Genomic DNA, 26,707 nt, shown 5'->3' on the forward strand with positions numbered 1-26,707 from the left:
TATAAACTATCTTAAAGCGTACCCACTCGAAAGAAAGAAAGAAAGAAAGAAAGAAAGAGAACACCCACTCAAATGGCTAAAAAGAAAAAAAGTGACACAACCAACAGCTTGACCAAGAATTCTCATCCGCTGCTAGCAAGCATGTAGAATGGGGAAAATACTTTGGAAAATGATTTGGCAGTTTGTAATAACCAGGGTTTCTCAATCTTGGCACTACTGACACTTGGCCTGGCACATTCTTCGCGGTGGGGCTGTCCTGTGCATTGTAGGATGTTGAGCAGCATCCCTGGCCTTCCCCCAGTAGATGCCAGTAGGGGTGACAACTAAAAATATCTCCGGACATTGCTAATGTCCCCCCTGGTGGAGGGGGCAAAATCACTCCAGATGAGATCTTTTGGGCTAAATATCATGACATCATGGCTAAGCAATCCTCCTAGGTATAGATCTAACAGTTAATGAAACACTTTTTGCCCACAAAAAGATATGAACAAGGAAAGTTCTTTCCATAATAATCCCAAGCTGGAAATAACCCAAATGTCCATCAACAAGTAAATGGGTAGGGGCACCTGGGTGGCTCAGTTGGTTAAGCATCTGTCTTCAGCTCAAGTCGTGATCCAGCGGTCCTGGGATCAAGTCCTACATTGGGCTCCCTGCTCAGCGGGGAGTCTCTTTCTCCCTCTCCCTCTGCCTCTCCCCCTTGCTCATGCTCTCTCTCTCTCACTCTCTCTCTTTTAAGTAAATAAATAAAATCTTAACAATCAAAAATTAAAAGACACACCTTATAGTTAAAATGGAAGTCACCTGTGTTCACTTTCCCACTTCCCCTCCACTCCCCCACTACAGAAACAACAACCTAAATAAAAAGAACTATACTGAACTGACCGCTTGTTCTGTGCTTTATAAGAATTAATTCATGGGGCGCCTGGGTGGCTCAGTCATTGGGCGTCTGCCTTCAGCTCGGGTCGTGATCCCGGGGTCCTGGGATCGAGCCCCGCGTCGGGCTCCCTGCTCCGCGGGGAGCCTGCTTCTCCCTCTGCCACTCCCCCTGCTTGTGTTCCCTCTCTCGCTGTGTCTCTCTCTGTCAAATAAATGAAATCTTAAAAAAAAAAAAAAAGAATTAATTCATTTAAGCTCCCCAGCAATCCGATGAGGGCACGTGCCACTCTGTCATCCCCTCTTACAGATGAAGAAACTGAAGCACAGAGCAGAGGAGTAACTTCCTCAGAATCTTACTGTTGGTATGTAGTGGTGCCAGGAGATGACCTCACTCTCCTCATCCAGGGTGCCAGGCACACCAGGAACACACTACTCCTGGAGTTTTTTAATAAACTTGATACATAGTTTCACTTTCTGTTTTCCAGTAATTGATATAAACAGTATCAAACTGTATCATTTTTTTTTCTACTTTTATTTATTTTTTTTATCCCCCCTCAACCCAAAGTTTGTGAGTTTAGCTTTGTTGATACATTTAGCCTTTCTGGTATCAGATGAATATTTCTTTTTCTGGCCCCCAGCTGGCTGGTGGGAGACTTGGTTTGCAAAGAGCCTTTTGAGAAAGAATCCTCATTCAGTTCCTCCCCTGCTAAGAAGCCATCAGCGGCTTCCACCATTCTCAGGGTCAAGTTTGAACTCTGGGGAGGTGCTGGACCCCCTCCATCCCCGCCATCTGTGGCATGTGGAAACTGTCCCTACTCCAGGTTCATCAGCACTAAACACTCCAGCCATACCCCATGATGTCCTGTTTGTTCAACCACTTGTTCATCCAGCAGCTATTTATTCGAGCACCTTCCATGTGCTAGACACTGTTCTAGGAGCTGGGGACTCAGCAGTGAACAAGACAATGATCTCTGTTCTTAGAGAGCTGACATCCTGATTGAGACAGACAAGGAAGAAAATAGAGTAAAATCTATTAAAATTTGCAGGGAAGAGAAATGGAGCTATGTGAGGGGTAGAGTTTGGTAGCAGGCAGGGAGTACTCTCAGAAGGCATTTGAGCAAAGATGGAAATGAAGTGAAGAAGAAAGAATGCCAAGATGAGAAGGAAAAACACTGCAGGCAGAGAGGAACAGCAAGTACAAAGGCCCTGAGGTAGTAATGGGCTTTTTTGAGGAGTGGTGAGGAGGCCAGAGTGGTGTGAATGAGGGGAGAAGAATGGAGATGAGGGGAAGAATCAGGACGTGCCAAATTCTCCCTCACCCACTTCTAGGGCTTTGCCCCTGTTGTTCCTTCAACCAGACACCCTATTCCTCTTTATCTACTTTGTGGTTTCCTAATTTGTCCTTAGTGCCAGCCCTTCTGCCTCTTCCACAGTGGGGCAGCTGCCTCCTTAAGGCATGGGTCGTCTTGGGATACCTTTCTCCTGACACCTCACACTGTGTCCACTCACACATTCTGCAAAGATTGAGTGAGTGTAGGCCAAATGTTGAGCAATTTCAGAGAGGAGTGACAGTTAAAATAAATAAAACAGGGCCATATTTATAATAAATATGATAGGGTATGGAAAGGTCTCTCAGAAGAGGTGACATTTAAACAGAGACCTAAATGATCAGAAAAGGCTAGCCTTGGGGAGATGGGATGGAAGGGCATTCCAGACCGGAAAACAGCCAGTGTAAAGGCCCTGTGGTTGGAAGTAAAGTGAGAATATTTGAGGAACAGAAGGAAGGCCAGTGTTGCTGGATGGGGATGAGGGGAGTAGAGGGGGATGCAGCTGGACAGGTGGGCAGAGGCCTGACAAGACTACCCTGTAGACCAGGTAAGGGGCAGGTGTTTTTCCTAAGACCTTCAGAGAACCAGGGACAGGTTAGAGTTTCCGAGGCCCCAAAGCAGACTGGAGAGGGGCCAGAGCAGCTGCAGGGAAGTGCCAGTGCAGTTACCATATTTAGTTGAGATTGCACAATGAGTCCTTGGTCTCCCTCTTTCAAGCCTGAGTGCGGCTCTGTTTCCAGTGCCACCAAAGTCCCCAGCGGGCATCGATAAATATCCACTGAATAAACGAATGTTGGAAGGTTGGAGTGAGAATTTGGCAGGGTTCCCCAGCTCCATCCAGGGAGGAGGGAGCCTGGGACCTGGCAGGCAGCAGAAAGCCCATCCCTGAACACAGTGGCCCAGTCCCTGGGCCAGCTTGGAGCCTAGCTTTGCCACATCCTCCCCACCTGTAACACAGATGGGCTGAAGAATTAGAAGAAGACAGGGCAAGCGCTATAAACACACCAGCTCCATAACTGGGGATTCTCCTCAGTTATAACTGAGGACACCTCACCCTGTGTCTACTCACTCATTCCACAAAACCTGAGTGAGCATAGGCCAAATGCTGGTCAATTTCAGAGGAGTGACAGTTTAAATAAAACAGGGCCATATTTTAAATAAATATGACAGCATAGAACGGTCTCTCAGAGAAGGTGACATTTATTTCTTTTTTAAAGATTTTATTTATTTGACAGAGAGAGAGACAGCGAGAGAGGGAACACAAGCAGGGGGAGTGGGAGAGGGAGAAGCAGGTTTCCCGCTGAGCAGGGAGCCTGATGCGGTGCTTGATCCCAGGACCCTGGGATCATGACCTGAGCCGAAGGTAGACGCTTAACGACTGAGCCACCCAGGCGCCCCAGAGAAGGTGACATTTAAATGGAGACCTAAATTATCCAAAAGTCTTGGGGAGATATGTGCCTCAGTTTCCTAAACTGTAAATTGGGAGCAAAAGAAATAACTCAAAGGGTTCTTTAATTCAAATGATAAATAATCGAGGGACAGCCAGGAGGCTGGTGTGGCTGGACGGAGTGAGCAAGGGGAAGATGTGAAAGCGAAGGTGAAGGAGGTAAATAGTGCAAGGCCTGTGGTCTTCCAGCAGGACTTTGGCTTCTGCTCTAAAGAAAGTGGGAGCCACGGAGGGATCTAGGCGGAGAAGGGACGTGACCTGACTCAGGTGTTCACAGGCATCCTTAGGCTGTTGTGGGGAAAATAAACTAGGAAGTAAAGATCGGAGCCCAGAGTCCCGGGAGGAGGCTACTGCGCTGGTCCAGGTGAGTGATGAGACCGGACCAGGTGGGGGCCTTTGAAGGGGTGAAAAGTGGGCGGATTCTGGATCGGTGTCATTCTACTCCTCCTCCTCCTCCTCCTCCTCCTTTTTCTTTCTCTGTTAAAACCCTCCAAATAAGAAAAGGAAAAGAAAACATCGCGCCCTGGTCTCTACGTAACCAAGGTTCCCGCAGCTCTCTGTGTTTTGGCTGGTCCCTGCAGGGCGCCCATGTTCAGGCTCAGTTGCCAGGGAGCGCTCCCCGCCCCGAGCCCCAGGGACCAAGGTTTGGCTCACTCACCGGATTTCCAAGGGAGTGCGGGTGGGCCAAGAGCCAAGCTGCACGCTCTAGAGACTCCACAGACCCTGGAGAAGCTCCGTAGAGGCTTCCACTCTCCTCCTCCGCTCGGGCAAGAGTCTGCATTTATGGAACGCCACCTGCATGCAACAGCTCTGAAGAAAAGGTCTGCATTGTACAACGGGGAAAATTGAGGCTGGGCGGCCACAGGATCCTTAGGGTCCACAGCGAGTCAGTGAAGGAGTCGGGATTCAAGCGATTTTCATAACAACGGCAATGACATTAAAAATGACAGCAGTTAACATTTATTGAGCGCTTACTGTGTTCTCAACAATTGGCATGCACGATCTCATTTAATTTTACCAACACCGAGGGGTGGGTGGGTAAAACCCGTTTCACAGATGAGGCGCTCTTAGGACTTTGGGGCTCCCCCAAGGCATGGGATGTTGGGATTTGAACCCAGATCTGTCCAGAGCTTGTCTCCAGGTAATGGGGGATCCTTCCCAGGAGACCTGAGCTTGCAAAGGAGAGGCGGGGGGATATGAATTGTTCTTGTTTTTAAAGGGGTTTCGGGAGGCCCAAAGGCCTCTGCCACTCCCCGCTTTAACGTGGTTCAGTCTTTTCTTCGGGTTCCCGCGCGCTCAGATGGGGGACCACTGGGCAGAGTGAGGATGCAGAACCAGGCAAAGGCGGGGAGGGCGGCGGGGGAGCAAACGCGGTGATTTCAGTCGCGGACGGGGAGAACCCTGCAGGCAAGACCCTGCAGCCCCGGGGGCCGCCGGGAGCCGCGCCCCCTCGGCCCCGCCCCCTCCCCCGGAGCCGACCTCGGTGGTCACGTGACCGGGCCCGGCGGCCGCTGGGGCCGGAGGGCGCGGCGCGCGGACGCGGCGGCCTGGCCAGGCGGGGCCCGAGCGGAGCAGGCCGGAGCGGGCCGCGCGCTGGCGGGGGCTTGCGCCGCGCCCGCCCCTTCCCCGCCCCGTGCGGGGCGCACGCGCGCTCCTCTTGCCGCCCCTCCCTCCGCGCGGGGACCCCTGGCGGGCGGCGCTAGGACATGGCCAGCGACGCCGTGCAGGTAGGCGCACCTGCGTCCGCAGCCGCCCAGCGGCCGGCCAGCGCCGGGGACCCCCGCTCGCGCGTTGCCGGGGCCCCCGGGGCCCGGGCGGCCAAGGTGGGGGCGTCCCGAGCGCCCGGCGCCCCCTCCTTGGGCCGACACCGTGGAGCCAGCATGGTCCACTTTTCGGCAGGTGGAGGTACGCACCGAGGGGGAGCGGGGAGGTCCTGCAGGCCCCCGCCGCACCCCCAAGCTCCGCCCCTTCCCGAGAATTAGAGGGGGCGCGGCGGAGGCTCTACTCGAGTGTCTGTGGCTGGCCGTGCGTCTCGGTGCCTGTCGCCCCCGCCACTCAACTCGGCACTCCCTTCCCCCCCCGCCCCGCCCCCCGCGTTCGGTTCCCAGCAAGTGCCACTCCACCTGGGGCAGGTGCCTGGCACAGTGGCTCGGAGGAGAGGAGGCCGCTCGGTCCGTGCCCCTCCCCCGCACAACAAAGCTCTGGCGGCCCCCCCCGCCTTCAGACTGAGCTTTATGATGGTCCCGACGCCACCCAGATTGGCACCTGTTGGCGGAAGTGCCCGAGTCACCTCATTAGGTTGAGGAATGGGGGACCCACACGGCCACCCTCAGGACTGCCAGGTGGAACCTTATCCCAGACAGGGGATTCTCTTGTACCTGGAACCCTACCTGGGCATGGGTGGCAGGGTTGGGTCACCCCCCACACACACACACACGCAAACACACACAGCCTGGCACCAACCTGCCACCAGCCAGGTTCTCCATGTACCACCTTGTGAACATCACAGCCTTGGACTCACCTTCCACATCTGTGACAAGCAAGGCCAGGGTGACTTCTGAGCTTTGGTTCAGAATCGAGGCACATCCTGTGCCTCTGGTGTCCTCAAAATCCCTTCGTTGTCCTGTGGTTGCTGTGTAACTGGGTTTTCGTCTCCTTCTGCACCTGCCCCCATCCCCTCTGTGTCTCCCCCATGCTCCCTTGTCCCCCACCCCAGTCCTGCTGATGGCCTGTCAGCCTTGCCGTGGAGCTGGGCGTATCTGGTGTTGCCGATCACATAAGGTCAGACCTTGGGGCTGGGGTGGGCTGGGGTTTCTGCCTCTACCCCCAGCCCTGGAAGGGCTCTACAGGAATCCTCCGGCGCATGCATGCACTTGGCATGTGTGAAACATGACCCGGGTGGAGGCTGTGATTCCTGGAATGAGGCTGGACCTGTGCTGTGGTCCCCCCCCATCTCTTCCCCACTTTCCTTCCCCCTCCTGGTCATCCCTTTCTTGTGCCTGCTTGGGCCTGCCACCCTGTCCCTCTGTCTGTCCCGACGTATGGCTGTCTGTTCTGTGTCCGGCAAACGGATGTCCTGTCCAGATTCCGGAAACGCCCAAAGCATTGAAATCTCCGGACGTGAGGGTCTAGGTCCCTGGCTGCTCTGGGAAGGAGGGGATTCTGGGAGGTGGACCCTCTGCACCTGGGTCTCGTGTGCCATGGTGGGAAGTGGGGGAGGAGGGATTCTCCAGGGCTGGGCCGGGCTCCTGATCATGGGTTTGCCTTGCTGGCCCACGGGTGACCCCTGCCCTCTGGGTAGGAGTGAGTCACCCAAGGGAAGAGAACCCAGGAGGCTGGGCCTCCCTCCTTCCCTCCCTGCTCTGGGTATTCTCAGGCCTCAGCTTCTATTCCTCTCTGCCTGGACTTTCCCTATTTGAGCTGGCTGGATCCTGGCTGTACCCTGCTCTGCCTGCTAGGGATGGAATGGGGCTGGGTGATGGGGGGGGACGGGTTACCAGCTGGTAGTATTAGGTGAACTTGGGTTTAAATTCCAGCTCTGTCACTTTCTCACTGTGTGTCCTGGACCCAGAGCCTTTGCCTCTCTGAGCCGTGGTTCTGCCACCAGAAAAATGGGCGCGTTCATCAATGAGGGTGTTCATTATCCAAAGGGAGAGATGTAGATGGGCCTGTCCTCTGCAGGTGGGGCTGCTAGGAAATCCTTACTGGTGGTCATGGTCAGCAGCCCAGGGTGTGATTCTGTGTCCTTTAATGCACGGTTCCTCAGTCTCAGCACTGTTGATGTTTGGGGCTGAATCATTCTTTGAGGTGGGGGCTATCCTGTGCACCATAGGATGTTGAGCAGGCTCCCTGGTCTCGACCCAATAGATGCCAGGAGCATACCCTCCCCACCCCCAGTTGTGACAACCAGAAATGTTTCTGGATGTTGCCCAGGGCCCCCGGAGGTGTGTGTGGGGATACCCCCCCCCCAGCTGCTGCTGTCACCTCTCTCAGCCTGTTTCCTCGCCTGGAAAATGGGGGAGAATAGTGGCAGTGGCTCAGGATTCGTGTGATGGGTTGGTAGGGTGCGGGAGTGACACTCTTGGCCTGCACTAAACCTCGCTGGGGGCAGCTGCCCTCCGGGTTGGCTGGGAGCCAACAACGACTTTCCTGTCTGTGAAACGGGTTCTCCTAGTGGGGATTCTCACTTAGTGCCAGGCCTGACACTTAGCTGGTGATCAGATTGTGGGTACTCCCCTTTTAAATCCCAGCCCTTCCTCCTGCTGGCTGTGGGGCCTCGGGGCAAGCTATGTCACCACTCCAGGTCTCAGTTTCCTTGTCTTGAAAATGGGGTGATAACAGCACCCACCTTGTGGACTTGCATTAGGTGACCTAGGCGGGGCTTGTAATAACTGCTCTTATTATTAATAGTCATACTTGGCCTTTACTGGGCCGCTGGCTTGTGGGCACCCTCACCCCAGTCCTCCGGCACTGTCTCCTCACGATGTGGGCCTCAGGGAGGTGCCCCTGGCCTGGGTGGGCCCTAGCTGTGGTCACAGCGGTGGGTAGACCAGACTGAGAGGAAGCCGGAAGTTGGGACGGCCTGCATCTGCAGGAAGGGGGCTGCCCATATGAGCACTCATTGGCCGGCATATCAGTGTACATGGGGTAGGCACAGGGGCGTGCACACACTTGCCTGCCTGTTTTGTGCACATGCCTGTAGGTAAACGAGAGGGTGTATACACCCAGGTCAGCCCCTGGAGCGTGTATACACTCAAGGGAGCCTGGTCTCCATGTCTACACTAGTGAGGTGTGTGCACACCTTAGCAACCTCCTAGGACATAGAGCGAGGGCTGTCCCTGGTTGCCTCCTGAGAGGCAGGCTTAGTCCTGGAGGGGGCACTGAGGGAGAAGGTCCCCTAGATGCCCCAGAGCCCCGGAGCTGGCCCCACGCAGGGGCTGCTGGGAGCTAGCAGGAAAGAGGAAGTGGCGGTCAAGAGGCCCTGCAGGGCTGAGGTTCAGGAAGAGGGTGGGGCCCTCAGCCGGGACCCAGGATGGCGGAGGCCAATCCCCCTTTGGACCAGGAGCTGGAGGTGGGGGCTGGGGTTGGGGTGGTGGGGGCAAAGAGGACCCCAGTGACACAGGCTGGAGGCCCTCCCCTCTGTACCTCTTGATTTTGGACCAAGGGGAGGAGATGGGTTTGGGAGTTTTCTGTTTTGGGAAAATGAAATATGTGGGGTTTTTTGAGGCTCCCAGATCGGGGGAATAGAGAAAGAAGGAGACAGGGCTCTGCTCTTTAGGATCCAGTTATAGAGGACGAGAGGAGGGGAGACAGCGCTTGTCCCAGGACCTCCTACTTTGAGGGTACAGCAGGAGAGAGATGGGGCCTGTCCTCAGGATGTAGTTTGGGGGTATAGCAGAGGGAAGATGAGGCCTGTCCTTGGCACCTCCCAGTTTGAGGGCATAGCAGAGAGGAAAAGGGCCTGCTGTCTGGATCTCAAGCCCATTGTTTTTTTGGGGGGGGGCGGTGGGCAGCAGAGGCCTACCCTGATACTTCCTTGTTTGAGGAGCTGTGTGGGGGGAAAATGGAGCCTGCCCTCGGGACCTGGTTTTAGGGACAGTAGAGGGGAATTGGGGCCTATACTTGGGACCTCCTAGTTTAGGGGGACAACAGAAGGGAGAGGGGTGTGCTCTCAGGACCTTGTTTTGGGGGGCAATGGGAGATAGGGCCTGAACTTGGGGACCTCCAAGGGCCTGTCCTCCAGAATCCTACTGTATAAGGAATAGATGAAGGGTGACAAGACTGTATTTATGGGGTCCCCTAGTCTGAGGGGACAGGGAAGGAAGAAGGCCCTGCCCTTGGGACCTCACAGTTTGGGGGAATGAGGAAGCAGGGACAGGACCTTGTCTCACCCCCCCCAGTTTTTGGGGTGAGAGTACGTCTCGGAAGCCCCCAGGCCAGGAAGAGGCCAGGCCGAGCTGGCTGAGCGTGGCAGTCCGCACCCTGGACTCCCGGCCCCACTGACCGTGCTCCATCTCCTGCAGAGCGAGCCGCGCAGCTGGTCCCTGCTGGAGCAGCTGGGCCTGGCAGGTGCGGACCTGGCGGCTCCTGGGGTGCAGCAGCAGCTGGAGCTGGAGCGGGAGCGGCTGCGGCGCGAGATCCGCAAGGAGCTGAAGCTGAAGGAGGGCGCCGAGAACCTGCGGCGGGCCACCACCGACCTGGGCCGCAGCCTCGGCCCCGTGGAGCTGCTGCTGCGCGGCTCCTCCCGCCGGCTTGACCTGCTGCACCAGCAGCTCCAGGAGCTGCACGCCCACGTGGTGCTGCCTGACCCCGCGGCCGCTGCCCAAGGTGAGCTGGGGCTTCTCGGGGGTTCCACTGCCGGGGGCTCACCCACACTCTCCCAGAGCAAGGCTAGCCCTGTCTCTGCGGATCCCCAGGGAGACACACCGGGTCCTGACAGCCTCCGGCCTCGACATACAACCAGAAAAAAACATTGAGGCCGACACCCAGAGAAAGGTCTGCACAGTCACACCACCCCCCAGACAACACCCCAGGACCCACGCAGTGTCACACGAGTATCTAAAGACTCACGGTTGTACTGACATGCGGACGACACCCAACGATTCTTTTAAAAATTTCTTTAATGTTTATTTACTTAAAAAATTCTTCACTGTGCTAAAAAATGCGTAACCTAAAATCGATCATTTTTAAGTGTACAGTTCAGTGGTGGTCGGTAGGTTCCCATTGTCACGCAAGAGATTACAGAACTTTTCATCTTGTGACTGAAGACCCCTCCACATCACGTCAGCAGCCAGAGACCCTGCCACACAGCCAACACCAGCACCCAGACAACACCCAAGGACCTAGACGCTATCGTGTGAATACCCAGAGGCCTCCGTGCTGCCGCCCAGCACCCAGAGGACCGTGCGCGCACGCACACACACGCACGCACACACACACGCACACACACACACGGCTGTCCGGCCGGTACAGACGCACATTACCTTCTCTACACAGTCACACCAACACCAAGGACTCACGTACACCTGGATGCTTGCCCACGCTCATTCCTGCTGGTCCTGTCCCAGGGCTCAGGGGGTTTCCCTGGGAGGGCTGGAGTGGGGGGACCTTCTGGGCCCTGGCCCTCATTTCCTCCTGTCCCTGGCCTTGGGGGCAGAACCCAGGCTGGGCAGAGGGTGGATCCTTTCAGGTGGGCAAAGCCTCGTAGGCAGACGGAGGTGAGGGCCGTTGTGAGTCTGTCCCACCCGCCCCTCTTTAGATGCCCCCCAGTCCCCTGGTGCAGGTAGCCAGGCCTGCTCGGCCACCAACCTGAGCCGCGTGGCCGGCCTGGAGAAGCAGCTGGCCATCGAGCTGAAGGTGAAGCAGGGGGCAGAAAACATGATCCAGACATACAGCAACGGCAGCACCAAGGTAGGGGCAGCATGCACACCGGGGAGCAGATGACGGGCTGCGGGGTGGGAACCGGGGTGCCATCTACATCCACCTGCCCCTTGGGAAGCTGGGGCTCTCTGGGGTGGGGACAGAGGGACTGACGGGTGACTTGGAGGCAGGACTGGGGTGTGGGCAGCTTGTGGGGGCATATGAGAAACAGGATGGCTGTGTGTGGTGTTAGACACAAAGCAGAGGCTGTCCCCCCTCACTCCCTTACCCCAGAGACTCGAGGGATGTCCACAGTTGGGGCAGCTTTCAGCCTCTGCTGGTGGCCTCTCTCTGACACACATACACATAGTCAGGTCGACACTTAGATGCACACATGCTATCATCCTAACATCCAGAGACACACCCACGGTCCTAGCAGCATCTAGAGACGCACAGAGTCGTATCAACACTTGGGCACACACGTGCGCTGTCATACCATCCAGAGACGGTGTCGGCGTGACAGCGCTTAGAGACGCGTGGAGGATAAGCACCCCTGCCACCTCTAGACACAGAGACACGCACCATCGTATAACACCCAGGACACATGGCACAGCCAGCAGCACACCTGGACACACACACACACCGTGCGGTCACACCCAGAGACTGGAGTTGGCACACAGACACCCCCACACCCCAGTCCCGGTGTCCCTGGGCGCCACTGACTGCAGGCTGTCGCACACACCCACCCCGTCCCCCTCGGACTCACCTATGTGGCTGTGGTCAGCAGGGCGCCCTCACCCACACGTGTGGCAGCTGACAAACATAGAGCGTCCCGACGCCAGGCACGGCCGGGAGCCCTGCACGCAGGGCAGCTCCTTCAACCCTCAGCCTGGTGGCGGCCGGTGCCGTTCCTACTCCCGTCGCTGCAGATGAGGGCACAGGCCCGGGGTGGGGGGTGGGTGGCCTGCCTGGAGGTAGCCGGGTGTTAGGTGGCAGGGCTTCCAGCGCCGTGGGCCGCCTCTCCCCTCGACACGCGGGAATGCACGGATATTCCTGCGGTCACACCCGCATGTCCTCCTCTGTGACACCGTCAGCACCGCCTGCACAGTGTGGCCAGAGGGCCAGCGGTCTGACCCCGGGTCCCTAGCCTTGCCCTCACAGCCCGTCCCCGCCTCCAGGACCGGAAGCTGCTGCTCACGGCCCAGCAGATGCTGCAGGACAGTAAGACCAAGATCGACATCATCCGCATGCAGCTCCGCCGCGCCCTGCAGGCCGGACAGCTGGAGAGCCAGGCAGCCCCGGACGAGGCCCAAGGTGAGCCCCGCGCGCCCAGACAGGCTGCACCCCGCCGGGCGGAGCGCAGCCCCCAGCCCCGTAAGCAGACGCTTCCTGAGCAGGGAGGGGGCCGCTGCGACACGCAGGTTGACCGCACCCAGCGCCGACCGGCTCTGGGCCCGTGGCCCGTTTTGTCCCGTGGAAGGTCCGCACTGGGTCAGGTACCGGCAGACCACAGCCCGGGGCCCAAAGCTGCCACTGCCTTTTTACTTGTGTAAATAAAGGTTTACTGACACACAGCCACGTCCATTCCTTGCCTGGCTCCGAAGGCTGCCCTTACGACAGCAGCGCGAGCAGGGGCCGCGGAGCCCGTGCGTTTCACGGAGCTGAGAACGCCCACTCCCTGGCTCTTTAGGAAAAGACATTGCGGACCCCTGGACCTGGACCAGGTGGCCGCCTTGCCATGTCGGCCCCGGCTATGTAGAACTGTGGGTGTCCACCGTGTGTGTCCATTCCCATGGGAGTGTCTGCATGCGAGTGCCTGGGGGCGTCTCAAGCTAATTGTCCGCCTGAATTGGTGACAGGATTTGAGGTGTTGTGTGCAAGGGTGACAGCCGCTGTGCTCCTCGTGTGTGCGGGTGGTAATGTGACATTGACCAGCGTCTGGCGAGAGCCCTCTTCTGGGCCCGTGGACGGCTGCGTTCTCTCTCGCTGTGTGTGCCCTCCCGTGCTGGAGGGTGGAGGGGCTCTGCGGGGCCTCCCTTACAAGCGCCCTGCTCCCACTCACGAGGGCTCCATCCTCAGGACCTGATCTCTTCCCGAAGGCCCCACCTCCTGACACCTAATACCATCACATTAGGGGTTGAGTCTCAATACATGAATTTTGGAACAAAAACATTCAGCCCATAGCAGTGGGGTCTGTAACCCAGATGACAGCGTGTGTCTTTGGGGTAGGGGAGGGGTCGGTGTGATGGTTCCCCTGGACTGGGAATACTGACACGATGGGCTTCTCAGTGACCGTATACGATGGCGTCATCATGTCCCTGTGCCTCTGGGTGCCAGCGTAAGCTTGACTCCTGGTGCGACTTTGTCTCCGTAAGAGTCTCGGTGACTATCTGGGCACATGGGACAGTAGGCCTGGGGGCGAGAGTGTGACTGTGTTTGTAAGACGATGTGCCGCCGGATATCAGGGTTCCGGTGACGCTGTGCCTATGCTCTCGGTGCCTCAGTGAGTGTCACACACCCATGAGTGACAACATGGCTCTCTCTGACGGAGTGCCAGGGTCTGAGTCGGGGTCAACGTCCAGGACAGGGAGACTGTCCTTGGAACCTACAGCCATGGATAGTGTGGCCACGCCTTGTGCCTCTGGCACCAGTGTGTCCTCATGCCCACCCTGTGCCATTGGGTGACCGTGGCCATCCTATGCTGGGCCACGGCTGTGTCCCTGGGGCTTCGTACTGGGACACAGCCGGTCTGTTTCCCTGCACCACTGGGTCTCTGAGCCCGTGGGTATCGGTGATGCTGCCCTGCCTGTGTGACAGTGTGATGGCATTTCTTTGCCTGTCCCTGTACCTTAACCATGTGCCAGTGTGATCATGATTCTCCCGGCGCTGGAGTTAGAGGCCCAGGAGTTTTGCCACCGTGTAAACGCGTCCCATAAGGATGTGATCACATCCCTCTGCCCTGTGACAGTGTCCCTGTGTGGCGGCGTGACTTTATCTTGTGAGAGTGTGTGTTCCTCCGCCTGTGGGGGACAGCGTGCTACCCTGGTGGCAAAGTGATGCTGTTACCCTGCGAGTGACAGTGTGATGATCTCTGTGTGACGGTGCCCTTGTTCTCCCAACTGCTTTGTATTTCACCTGTGGACGGCCACATTCACTCACCGGGGCTCCGCCTGCAAGAAACGGGTTATTTCCAATCTTTTGCTCTGAGAAAGAAGGCTGCAGTGAATACCCATGTACATGTGTCAAGTGCAGAGGTGTTTCTGGGGGGTAGAGTTCCTGACCTGGGATTGCTGAATCGAAGGGCAGTTGAGTTGTGATTTTGCATGTGTCCCTGTGCCTGCGTGACTGTCTCCTTCTGGCTGTCCAGATGGCCATAGTGTCCCTGTGACAGTCCCTGGGGATGAAATGGGACCCTGCCAACACGTCTGTCCTTTGAGCCTGTGTTGATAGTGTACCTGTGTCTATGACTGTCCCTGTGTGACAGCCCAGCTCTGTCCCTGGGATGGTCCCTGTGGGTGTTTGGAAAAAGAGTGATTGCATCTGGGTGGAAGTGTGACTGACCGTGACCCCTCGCTTGGGAAAAACGTGATGCAGCTTGGTGGTGGTCTGTCTGTCGCCAGTGCCTGTTCCTGCCCATGAGTGCATGTCTGGGGCTGGGGTGGTTGGACCTGGGTCTAGGCTGGCCTCACCGCCTGGCGCCGCCCGCCCACAGGGAGTCCAGACCTGGGGGCCGTGGAGCTGCGCATTGAGGAGCTGAGGCACCACTTCCGAGTGGAGCACGCCGTGGCCGAGGGTGCCAAGAATGTGCTCCGCCTGCTCAGCGCAGCCAAGGCCCCGGACCGCAAGGCGGTCAGCGAGGTGAGGGGTGGGGCTTCAGCGAGGCGAGGGGTGGGGCTTCAGCGAGGCGAGGGGTGGGGCTTCAGCGAGGCGAGGGGTGGGGCTTCGGTGAGGGGCGGGACTTTGGCGGGGGCGGGCCCCAGCACAGGGGCGGGAATTGGCAGGAGGGCCTTGAGGGGTGAGGCTTCAGCAAGGGGTGGGACCTCGGTGGGGCGGGACCTTGTCCAGGGGTGGGGCATCAGCCAGGGGCGGGGCCTAGCTTTCTGGGGAGCCCAGGGATAGGACCCAGAAGGTTTGAGGGCTTGGGCCAGGTAAGACTTAGCCAGGCCCCACCCCCAGCCCCACTCTGTCCCTCCCATTACAGGCCCAGGAGAAGCTAACGGAGTCCAACCAGAAGCTGGGGCTGCTGCGGGAGGCGCTGGAGCGGCGGCTCGGGGAGCTGCCCGCAGACCATCCGAAGGGGCGGCTGCTACGCGAGGAGCTTGCTGCGGCCTCGTCTGCAGCCTTCAGTGCTCGCCTGGCTGGGCCCTTCCCCCCCACACACTATAGCACCCTGTGCAAGCCCGCGCCCCTCACAGGTGGGTCCCCACCTCCCCCCCCCAGACCCCACCTACGCAGCTCTGTACTCTCGACCTTTCCCCCAGGTCCTGAGACCCCTAACCTAGATCTCTGCTCTCCCTACCCCTGGACTCCCATCCTACTGTTCCTCCATCCTCCATTCACCCCAGCCCTGTAGCCCTGGGTCCCATCTCCCTAGGCCAGACAGCCCCGTGCACTCTGGACTTCTGGTCCCAGCTTGCCCTCTGATTCTGGACTCTTGCCCCCATGCCCACCATGTCCCCATCACTACCTCTCCCTACCTGGCCGTTTTTTCCTCCAGCCATAGCCCCCCAGCCCAGTCCCACAACCCCTCACTCACAGAACCCTCACCTTGAGCCATTGTCTGCCCCCCACCCCGAAGCCAGCCAGGTGCTCCCTCCTTAGACGCCCTCAGCCACTACTTCTCCCTTAGACCAGCCTTACCGTAGACCCCTACCCCCATCTTGAACCTCAGGTCAGCTCCCTGAATCCTACCCTGGACCCCCTAGTCCAACCCGACTCCCCATTGCCTTGATCATCGACCTATGCCTTGAACCTATCTTCTGTCACTAAATCCCAAGCATTCAGAGCCCCTCCCCAGCCTGGCGCACCCCAGCCTCGCCCCTCCCCCTTGCCCCATATTTCTCGCTTCTGGGCACAGCCATCCCAGTATCAGATCCTGATCTGATCTGATACCAGTATCAGTCCACGCTGATTGTCTCTCACCAACTCCCACCTGTATGCCGACCACTTCTGGACATGCCCACTTCCCCTCCCTTTGGCCTGGCCCAGCTGTGGCTCCCCCCCCCTGAGCCTGCCCCTCCCTCAGGAACCCTGGAGGTACGTGTGGTAGGCTGCAAGGACCTTCCAGAGAGCATCCCCTGGAACCCCTCACCCTCAGTGGGGGGGCCCGGGACCCCTGACAGCCGCACCACCTTCCTGAGCCGCCCAGCCCGGGGCCTTTACAGCCGAAGTGGAAGCCTCAGTGGCCGGAGCAGCCTCAAAGTGGAAGCCGAGAACATCAGTGAGTGGGCGTTGAGGCCTGGAGGGATGAGATGCCGTGGGGATCCTGGGATGTCACACACTCGTAACACTTTAAAAAACTAGTATATTATACTCGGTAGGATGGATTCTGTTAAAAAAAAAACAAAAAACAAAAAAACACAAGTGTTAGGGAGGATATGGAGAAATTAGAACCCTCTGCAGTGCTGTTGGGAATGTAAAATGGTTCAGCTGCTGTGAAAAACGTTATGGCAGATCCTCAAAAAATTAAACATGGAATTACCTTATGATCAGCGATCCCACTTCTGAGTATATACCCAAAAGAGTTGAAAGCAGGGACTTAAGTTGATATCTGGACACTCATGTCCTTGGCAGCCTTATTCACAATGGCCAAAATGTGGCAGCAACACGAGTGTCCGTTGACGGACGAACAGATAAACAAAATGTGATATGTGTGCGCAGTGGGGTGGTTGGTAGTCAGCCTTCAAAAGGAAGGGCATTCTGACCCAGGCTGCCACACGGATGAACCTGAGGACATTATGTGGAGTGACATAAGCCAGTCACAAAAAGACAAGTGCTGTATGATTCCACTTCTAGGAGGTACCTAGAGTAGTCCAGTTCATAGAGATGGAAGAAGGGGGAGGGGAGAAGGGGAGGCAAGAACGGAGAATTGTTGTTTAATGGGGACAGAGTTTCAGTTGAGGAAGGTGAAAAAGGTTCTGGAGATGGATGGTGGTGTAATTGTACAACAGTGTGAATTGTACACTTAAAAGTTGTACACTTAAAATCACTTATAAAAGTGATTATAATGGTAAATTTTATGTTATGTGAATTTTACCGCAATTTTAAAAACCTAATACGTACAAAAAAGTATGTGGAAAGAATAACAATGGAGCAAACACCCATGTTACCACCACCCACGTCAAGAAATAGAACTCTCTGGAAACCCCCTTGCCCCTCCTCCCCATTGTAGTCCCTTCCTCTGTCCAGAGCTAGCTACTGTCCCAATATATGGTTATCATTTCCCTGCTTTTCTTTGTAGTTTTAGCATCTTTGTACATCTCAAAACAACATAATTTAATCTTGCCTGGTGTTTGGACTTTATATACGTGGAATCATACAGAATGTATTGCATGGTAATGGCTTCTTTCATTTAACACTATTTGGGAGACTTATCCATGTCATTGCACGAAGCTATAGTTCATTCATTCATTTTAACTCCTGTCTAATAGCCCATTGTCTTAGACTGAGCCATATCAAATTGTTGGGGCTTTTTAAAGTAAAATATAGTAATAGTTGAATATCAGTTAATAAGGCTATAGTATAGTTTATATATTAATTCTTCTATTAATAGATATTTCTATTTTGGGGCCATATATATCTCTCAATGTATACCTTTTTTTTTTTTTTAAGATTTTATTTATTTATTTGAGAGAGATTGAGAGCACAAGAGGGGGCAGGGTCAGAGGGAGAAGCAGACTCCCCGCTGAGGAGGGAGCCAGACGTGGGACTCGATCCTGGGATTCCAGGATCATGACCTGAGCCGAAGGCAGTCACTTAACCAACTGAGCCACCCAGGCGCCCTCCCAGTGTATACCTGCATGCATTTTTCCAGGGTAAATTCTTAGGAGTATATTGCTGGAAGTTGCATATAAAGTAAAAGTGAATTTGGATCTCTACCTCACACCATACACAGAAATCCACTGGAAGCTGGTTAAACGCCTTGTGAAAGGCAAAACCATAAAGATTTGTCAGGGTAGCATGGCAGAATTTGCATTCTGGATAAAGGTAAAGGATTTCTTTACTAAGATATGAGCTATGCTCCCCCCCCACTCCAAACTCCAAACATTTTCTGACACCCTCCCCCTCCCCTCATTCCAGGCGAAGTTAGCACTGTGCTCAAGCTGGATAACACAGTGGTGGGGCAGACATCCTGGAAGCCGTGTGGCCCCAATGCCTGGGACCAGAGCTTCACCCTGGAGCTGGAAAGGGTGAGCTAGGTGGGGGGATGGCAGAGCCTGGAGGAGGAGGAGGGGTTCTGGACCTCTGGCACCCCCAAATGATGGCCCACTTCCTCTCCCTCAAGGCTCGGGAACTGGAGTTGGCCGTGTTCTGGCGGGACCAACGGGGCCTGTGTGCCCTCAAATTCCTGAAGTTGGAGGATTTCTTGGACAACGAGAGGCATGAGGTGCAGCTGGACATGGAACCCCAGGGCTGCCTGGTGGCTGAGGTACAACCCCGACCCCTGACCCTGTGAAAACACTTCTTGTGTCTCCTGCTCCTGGTTTTCTAGAAGGGGAAGATATGTTTTGGATGGGTCTCTGAACCTTGATAGAAAAATACATGTAATTAGTTACGTCAGTGACACCACTTAAGCTGGAATTGGTTTTGTTCTGAGGGAAGAAATTTAAAAAAAAAATTGCAAAATTTTGCCAAGCCAAAACAAAAAGAAAAACCTGGTGACATGTCAAGAAGATTGTTATCAGAGCCACAGTCCAGTAGAGAGAAATTCCTTCTGCAGTGGTGTCAGGGTCAAGGTCTAAATCGGGGTGTCCCGCCCTTGGCACTATGGACAAGTGTGCCCTGGTGGGCTGGATCATTCTCAGTTGCCCTGTGGGGTTTTGAGCAGCATCCCTGGTTTGTACCCACAGGAAACCACCACCCTTCCCCCAAGTTGTGACAATCAAAAATGTCTCCAGACATCGCCACTGTCCCCTGGTTGAGAACCCACAAACATTCCTACCTGACCCCTTGTGGTGTGAGCCAAGCCCCGTCCTACTAGCTTTGCCGGCATTAACGTGTTAATCCTCACAATGACCCACTTCGACCCAATTCAGGAGGGATCGTCATTAGTCATATCTGACAGAGGAGGAAACAGAGGCAGGGTAGGAAAGCCACTGGCTCCCCTCATTCAGCCAAAATTGTCTTAAAAAATTCTTTAAATGTGCCCCTAACATATATGTGTGCCCTGTTACATATCCATGTCTCCATGTGGGAATTCTGACGGGATCTCATAACCAAGGACCACTGAAGGAAAAGAGCAGGAGAAGGGCTGACTTCAGGGGCAGGGCAGTGAAACTGTTCTTCCGTTAGGAAGACCGGCCAAAACCAAGCAGGAAGGGTGGTGGTGGGGGGGGGGCGGTGAATTCTGAAGCAGTCCTGCTCACCCTCAGGGTTCACTTACAGCTTTCTGTTTGGTTTTTCCGCCTCCCCCAAGTGCCAGCCAATAGAACTTTCTAGAGTTCTGTTGTGGATGAATCTACAATAGTTGCATTCTGTTGTAGGTGGAAATGTCCTATATGTGCACTGTCCAACATATAGAGGCCAGCCACTGAAGCCTGGCTAGGGTGACCTGGGACCTAAAGTTTTAACGTTACTTACATTTTACTGAATTTAAATGGCCTTATGTGGCTAGTGGCAACCATATCAGACACACATAAAGTCACACAGTTCTGTGACTTTAGCACCTTCTAGAAGATGCTTCGGAGTTGGGAGAATTTAGCTAGACCAGTGGCTTCCCCACATCAGCTGGAGGGCTTGTTGAAACACAGACTTTGGGGCCCCACCCTTGTGTTTCTGATTCACAGTGGGTCCAGGTGCATCTCTGGCAAGTCCCCAGGTGATGCTGCGGGCCTGGGACCACACTTGGGGAATCAAGGCACTAGATGATGTAGGACCTTGCTGGAGCTGCATGTACATCTTGTTGGGTCAGACCCCCGCCTCCGTTCCTGGAGTGGTTGCCTGCCTCTTGCCTTTGTAAGATGGCACTTCGGGAGGTGGCCCTACCAGGCAATGGGTTGGTTTTATAACCCCTCACTATGTTCCAACTTCTTAATATGCTGTGTTTGGATGTGGTGCCTCAGTGATTGGAACCCCCAAACCTAAGGGTGTGCATGCCTATGCTCCTAAGGGCTTCCCCGCCACCTAGAGGTGGGAGTTGGTTCTTACCCATTGGCCCCTCTCCCCAGGTTACCTTCCGCAACCCTGTCATCGAGAGGATACCCCGGCTCCGAAGGCAGAAGAAAATTTTCTCCAAGCAACAAGGTGAGGAGGTGGGCAAAGTGGGGCAGAGGCCAGGGGGTCCCGGGGCATCATGAGCGGTGACCCCTGTCCCCATCTTCCCCAGGGAAGGCATTTCAGCGCGCGAGGCAGATGAACATTGATGTCGCCACCTGGGTGCGGCTGCTTCGAAGACTCATCCCCAATGCCACGGGCACAGGCACCTTCAGCCCTGGGGCTTCTCCGGGACCTGAGGCCCGGTCCGCAGGGTAAGGAGGGGGTCCCTGGGGTCTGGGCTGTCCCTGGTTGCTTGCCAGGGTGCTGGGTCCCAGACACACCCTCCTCCCTTGTTCTACAGTGATATATCTGTGGAGAAGCTGAACCTCGGGGCTGACTTGGATAGCTTGCCCCAGAAGAGTCCTCTGGGTCCTCCTTCCAGCCCACTGAGCCTGGTGAGTGTCCCACTCCTTCCGCCCCGAGGCCTGGCTGGGGCAGCGTCGAAGATTTCCCCTCTAGGCCTCTCTCCCAGCTCGAGGCCCAGAGGCCACCAGGAACTGGGTCACGCATCTCTGCTAGAAGCGGGGTCCCACTCTCTGTCTTGAATAAAAACATGAGCTCAGGAGCCAGGCCACCTGGGTCCATGTCCCTGCTCTGCCAGTTCTTAGCTGTGCGACCCACGGCAAGCTGCTCTCCCTTGCTGTGCTCTGTGCACTGGCCCGTAAAACAGGCATGTTTAAAACTCACTTCAAGGATAGAAGTCAGGATGGTGGTTTTCTCTGGCTGGGGGGTTATTGATAGGAGGGAGATACAAGGGAGCCTGTCGGGGTCGTGGTGTTGTGTATCTTCATCTAGGTCAGAGATCAGCACGTGTGCCTTTTCCATAAAGGGGCACGGAGTCCGTATTTTTGGCTTTGTGGGCCAGAGAGTCTCGGTCACAACGACTCAACACTGCCCTTGTAGAAAGCAGCCGTAGACGATGCGTACAGACGCAGTGGGCATGGCTGGGTTCCGGTAAAGCTTTACTGATGGACACTGAAGTTTGAATGTCATATCACTTTCACAGATCACAAAATATCACTCTCCTTTTGATTTTCCCCCAACCCTTTAAAAATGTAAGAGCTATTCTCAGCTCACAGACTGTACAAAACCTGGTTTACCCACCCCCGCCCTATGCGACGCGTACCCAGGAGGACAGGTTTGTAAGAGCAGGCCCCTTGGCCCAGCTCACTGAGTGCATTTGATAACCTCATTTAAAAAAAATGAAAATAATAGTCTATGCTTCTGTATTCTATTTATAATAGTAATAATAATATAATAAGCTACATCCTCAGATGAGTTGGGCAAGACAAAATCCAAAAGTTTAATACTACCAGATGCTGGGCAGGACGCGGGGAAACAGGCAGCCAGCGGAAGGCGTGCACGTTGTTCCATCTCCTTGGGAGGGCATAGCTGGCTGAGCTAAAAGTGGACATCGTCTTGACCCAGGAGTTCCAACCCTGGACGCTCACACACGTGCGCCTCCAGGCAGTTCGCTGCAGCGGCTTTGTGTAGGCGGGAGTGGGCAGGTCAGCGTCCATCTGTGGGAGAGCCGGTGCTAAATAAATGGCAAAGTGGGATAGTGCATGTCTGTGACGAGTGAGGCTGGCCTCCCAGGGCTGGCACAGAGGGATTTCCAAGACAGATTGTCCAGGAGGAGAGGCAAGATAAGGATATCGTCAGTAGTGGGTGCGAGGAAAATGGAGCCTCTTCTGTCACTTTCGCTTGTGTGGGTATAGGATATATCTAGAAAGGTACTCGGGAAATCATTAACGGTGGCTGGCTCTAGGGAGGGTGGCTGGGGCACGAGAGGCCCGTGTGTCCCACCAGACACCTATTTGGACTGATTGCCTTTCTAGAACTGTTTCTGCAGTGGGGGATGATGAACCGGTTGTCCTATGTCCCCATTTGCAATAGTAATTTTGACTCTTTTCAAAGTTACAAGCACACATGTAGTGTGAAGCATTAAGTCGCTCTTAGGGCAAATACCCATAGAGGAAATAGGGAGGTAAATGATAAAATGTATTTACAGCATGGGAAAAAAAAAAAAAAGCAAAAGGGGACAGGGAGTATGTGTGTGTATGGTCGGTGGTGGGTGGGGGTTCTGCTAGTTAGTTACTGTGATGGTCAGCTGACCACCTGTGAAGGTGACATCCGAATGCATGCCGAAGGGGGTAGGGGAGGAGCCGACAGTGTGGCTGGAAGGCCGTGAGCAAGAGGGCGGAGAGTGGGAGGAGAAGTGAGGTCAGAGAGGTGACGGGAGCCTTGGTGGCTATTGTGGTTATGGGGTGCCTCTGACTTCCCTTTCTCTGCTGCAGAGTTCCCCGATCCAGGAAACTGCCACCACCCCCGAGCTGCCTTCAGAGACCCAGGAGACCCCAGGCCCCACCCTGTGCAGGTGACACCCCTCCCCCACTCACCACCCCTCCCCCCGCCTGCTGTCCTCGTCCCCACCAGTGTCCTCTCTCCACAGCCCTCTGAGGAAGTCACCTCTGACCCTCGAGGATTTCAAATTCCTGGCAGTGCTGGGCCGGGGTCACTTTGGGAAGGTGAGGCTGGGGGGCAAGGAGTTGGGGGAACAGGGAGTCCCCAGGCTGGCCACGAAGGCCATTGTTGCCCACTGTGGTTCCAGGTGCTGCTCTCCGAATTCCGGCCCAACGGGGAGCTGTTCGCCATCAAGGCTTTGAAGAAAGGTGACATTGTGGCCCGAGATGAGGTTGAAAGGTGGGGACTCAGCCCAGGCCCTCTGAGAACCTCAGTCTTTTCTTCTGGGAAATGGGAGACAGGGCAGTCCCCTCTCTGGAGCTGCTGTGACAGTGATTCATAATAGTCACTGGCACTTATTAAGCTAGTACTTAAGAGAATAACGTGGAAAGCACCCACTATGCGCTTTATGTTCAGTAACTCATTTGTTCTCGACGACAGCCCTATGAGGTAAATACTGTTATTGTTCCCATTCTGCTGATGACACAGAAAGGTTGAGCAAGTTGCCCGGAGTCACAAAGCCAGTAAGCAGCAGGTCGGGGATTCAAACCTAGGGACTCAGGCTCTGAAGCCTGTACCCTTCACGGCACCATTGTCCTGCCTCTGCTTTGGGTCAGGGCCATGGGTTCAAATCCCACCCCTGCCACAAATGTGCTTAGAGACCCTGGGGAAGTCACTTTGCCCTTCTGATCCTTGTCCTCGCCCTCTATGAAAGGGGAGTTATAATGCCTTTCTTGCAGGGTTGTCAGGTGGATTAAGTGAGAGGATGCATCTAGAGCATTCTACAGTACCTGGCCCCCTGTAAAAAGGTCCAGCAGAGGCACCGAGATTGTCCCTAATCTTCCTGACATCCTTTTGTCAATCAGGAACCCAACTCAGATAGGCTTAAGCAAAAGAGGAATTTATTGGTCTGGGTCCGAAAAGTCCAGGGGTGGACTACCTTCAGGCATGGCTATATCCAGGTGCTCAGGTGACGTCTCTCAGTTGGCTTCCCTCTGTGGGCTTTGCTTGCAATTCTCTCATGGCGGCAGAGATAACCCCCTACACCGCAGTGTAAGGCTCATCCGCTAGTTTTAGCCCTTCTTCCTTAATAATTCCAGCAGAAAGCCTGAGATTGAGCCCCACTACCTTGGCTTGCCCACTCCCAAACCAGTTCTTGGCCAGGAAAATGGGTGCTCCAATTAGCCCACCCTGGCTGGTCCCTAAAGGGATATGGGGGAGCTGTTACTAGGATGACATGTGGCTTCTGGGTACCTGTTTAGCAGACAAAGCTGCTGGGGTGCAGAAATATTAAGCAACTTGCCCAAGGTTGCCCGGCCACTCGAGGTCCTCAGCCAACAGCTGACGATCGAGGACTTCTTGGGAGTGTGGGAGTTGAGGGTGGGGGTGGGGGGCTGCTGTGGTCTCTGACCCGCGCCCCCTCCCCTGCCCAGCCTGATGTGTGAGAAGCGGATCTTGGCAGCAGTGACCAGAGCAGGACACCCCTTCCTGGTGAACCTGTTCGGCTGTTTCCAGACGCCAGAGCACGTGTGCTTCGTGATGGAGTACTCGGCGGGCGGGGATCTCATGCTGCACATCCACAGTGACGTGTTCTCCGAGCCGCGCGCCGTGTGAGCTCCCCCGCCCGCGCCTCCACCCCCAACAGGCCGTGGCAGCCCCCTTCGGCCCCGCTTCCCCCTCCCCCCGAGCCTCCTGGAGTTTTGGGGCGGGGGCACCGGGGAGCTTTCGAGGATGTGGGCCAGGCTTCCGTGGCCTGCGTGCCTCGCTGGGAGGCCCGGCTCCGTCACACCAGCTTCTCTCTGCAGCTTTTACTCGGCCTGTGTGGTGCTGGGCTTGCAGTTTCTCCACGAGCACAAGATCGTGTACAGGTGTGTGCCCTCGCGTGTACGTGCTGCCCGCTGGGGGCCTCAGGCTTCAGGCAGGGCCCAGACCCCCTCATCCCTCTTTACATCCCCCCAACCCATCACAGGGACCTGAAGCTGGACAATTTGCTCCTGGACACCGAGGGCTATGTCAAGATCGCAGACTTTGGCCTCTGCAAGGAGGGTGAGGGGCGGGGCTGGGATTTGAAGGGCTGGCCTCTGGGGATTAGACAGAGTGGGGGAGGGAATGGAGTCCCCAGCCCTACCTGGGTTACCCCCGACCCTGACCCTGGGATGGGGCTGGCTGGCTGGGCCACCCGTGCTGGGCTGGGAGCCCCCCCTCCCCACATAACCTCACGTGGCCCTACTGCCCCCAGGGATGGGCTATGGGGACCGGACCAGCACATTCTGTGGGACCCCGGAGTTCCTGGCCCCCGAGGTGCTGACAGACACATCTTACACGCGGGCCGTGGACTGGTGGGGGCTGGGCGTGCTGCTCTATGAGATGCTGGTTGGCGAGGTGAGGCCCCAGGCTGCCCTTACCCTGCCTGACCCTGGGATCCTGCCGGAAACTGCTTGTGCCTAGGGGTGGGATCAAACGGTGCCTCCATGTGCTGTGTGATGGGGACAGCTGGCTTTGCCTCCCTAGCCTCAATTTTTGCATCTGTAAAATGGGGTACTTACCTTCCCACATCAGCCAGCACCCGGGTGAAGGTGTGCTGGAAGCAGAGGGCTCAGGTGGGGCTGGGAGGGGAGTGGCCAGGAGGAGGGGCCTAGTTCATCCTGGCTCTCCCTGGCCCCAGTCCCCATTCCCGGGGGACGACGAGGAGGAGGTGTTTGACAGCATAGTCAATGAGGAGGTTCGCTACCCGCGGTTCCTGTCGGCTGAAGCCATCGGCATCATGCGCAGGGTGAGGAGCCCCCCTCCTGGGGCCTGGGGAGGGGCTCTGGGGCCAGGAAGGGCAAGACTGACACCTCTCCTTCCTCCAGCTGCTGCGAAGGAATCCAGAGCGGAGGTTGGGATCCAGCGAGAGGGATGCAGAGGATGTGAAAAAGCAGCCCTTCTATAAGGTGAGGTCACCCCAAGTGCCTGGCCAACTCCCCACCAGAGACCTGGTCATCCCCCCACCCCCAGGGCCTGTTCATTTCTCCCCCACCAAGATCTAGTCACTTCCCCTCCAACATTACCATCTCTGTTTCCTCCCCCCTCCTTCACACCCGCTGACCCTCCTACACCCACATCTACTCCAGGCTGGCCTGGTGGGGCCACTGCCGTGTGTATGAACCCAGGCTCCCTCTCCCCCACCCCGGGGCTCCCCATACTCACACTGTCATCCTTACTGGGCCCCCAGCCCCCCACTTGACCCCTCTATGTTGTGACCCCTATGCTAATCGCCACAGATGCAGGGCTGGGCGGGCGACGAGGGGCTGGCCCCTCCTGCAGACTGCCCCTCTCCCCCGCCACGCTGACCTCTTCCTCTCTCTCCCCCTTCTCCCCCACTTAGACGCTGGGCTGGGACACTCTGCTGGCCCGGCGCTTGCCACCTCCCTTCGTGCCCACGCTGTCAGGCCGCACTGATGTCAGCAACTTCGACGAGGAGTTCACAGGGGAGGCCCCCACGCTGAGCCCGCCCCGCGACGCGCGGCCCCTCACGGCCACAGAGCAGGCAGCCTTCCAGGACTTCGACTTCGTGGCCGGCGGCTGCTAGCCCTCTCCCCTGCCCCTGCCCTGACCCAGCTCTCAGTAGTTTTTAAGAAGGCCTTTGGGGTTTGCCCCATCCATGCATCCCTCGGCTCCTCTTGTGTGCAGTAATGGTGGCATGGGGGGTGGGGGTGGGGTCGTGTACTTGGAAATGGGGAGAGTTGGTGGGGGCTGATCCAGTGGGTGGCCAGGGGCA

General features: G+C 56.2%; 1 protein-coding gene across 2 annotated transcripts; it reads left to right on the top strand.

The window, feature by feature from the left end:
• Positions 1–5,251: 5,251 nt before the first annotated feature.
• PKN1 (protein kinase N1) lies at positions 5,252–26,613 on the top strand. Of its 2 annotated transcripts, none has more exons than XM_032396078.1 (22): positions 5,252–5,378; positions 9,675–9,978; positions 10,910–11,061; positions 12,189–12,324; positions 14,723–14,868; positions 15,212–15,425; positions 16,256–16,450; positions 18,310–18,419; positions 18,515–18,658; positions 20,397–20,472; positions 20,555–20,696; positions 20,786–20,879; positions 22,782–22,861; positions 22,937–23,012; positions 23,096–23,187; positions 24,381–24,557; positions 24,753–24,815; positions 24,917–24,993; positions 25,187–25,329; positions 25,613–25,720; positions 25,800–25,880; positions 26,315–26,613. In XM_032396078.1, exons 1-22 carry the CDS (start codon positions 5,358–5,360, stop codon positions 26,516–26,518), a joined length of 2,835 nt encoding a protein of 944 aa, XP_032251969.1. In that variant the 5' UTR covers positions 5,252–5,357; the 3' UTR covers positions 26,519–26,613. The 2 variants fall into 2 exon arrangements, with proteins under 2 accessions (XP_032251969.1, XP_032251968.1); XM_032396077.1 differs by lacking the exon at positions 5,252–5,378 and adding an exon at positions 8,628–8,722.
• The last annotated feature ends 94 nt before the right edge of the window (positions 26,614–26,707 follow it).

Source organism: Phoca vitulina, unplaced genomic scaffold (genome assembly GCF_004348235.1).
Source record: "Phoca vitulina isolate PV1807 unplaced genomic scaffold, GSC_HSeal_1.0 scaffold89, whole genome shotgun sequence".
Lineage (NCBI taxonomy): Eukaryota > Metazoa > Chordata > Mammalia > Carnivora > Phocidae > Phoca > Phoca vitulina.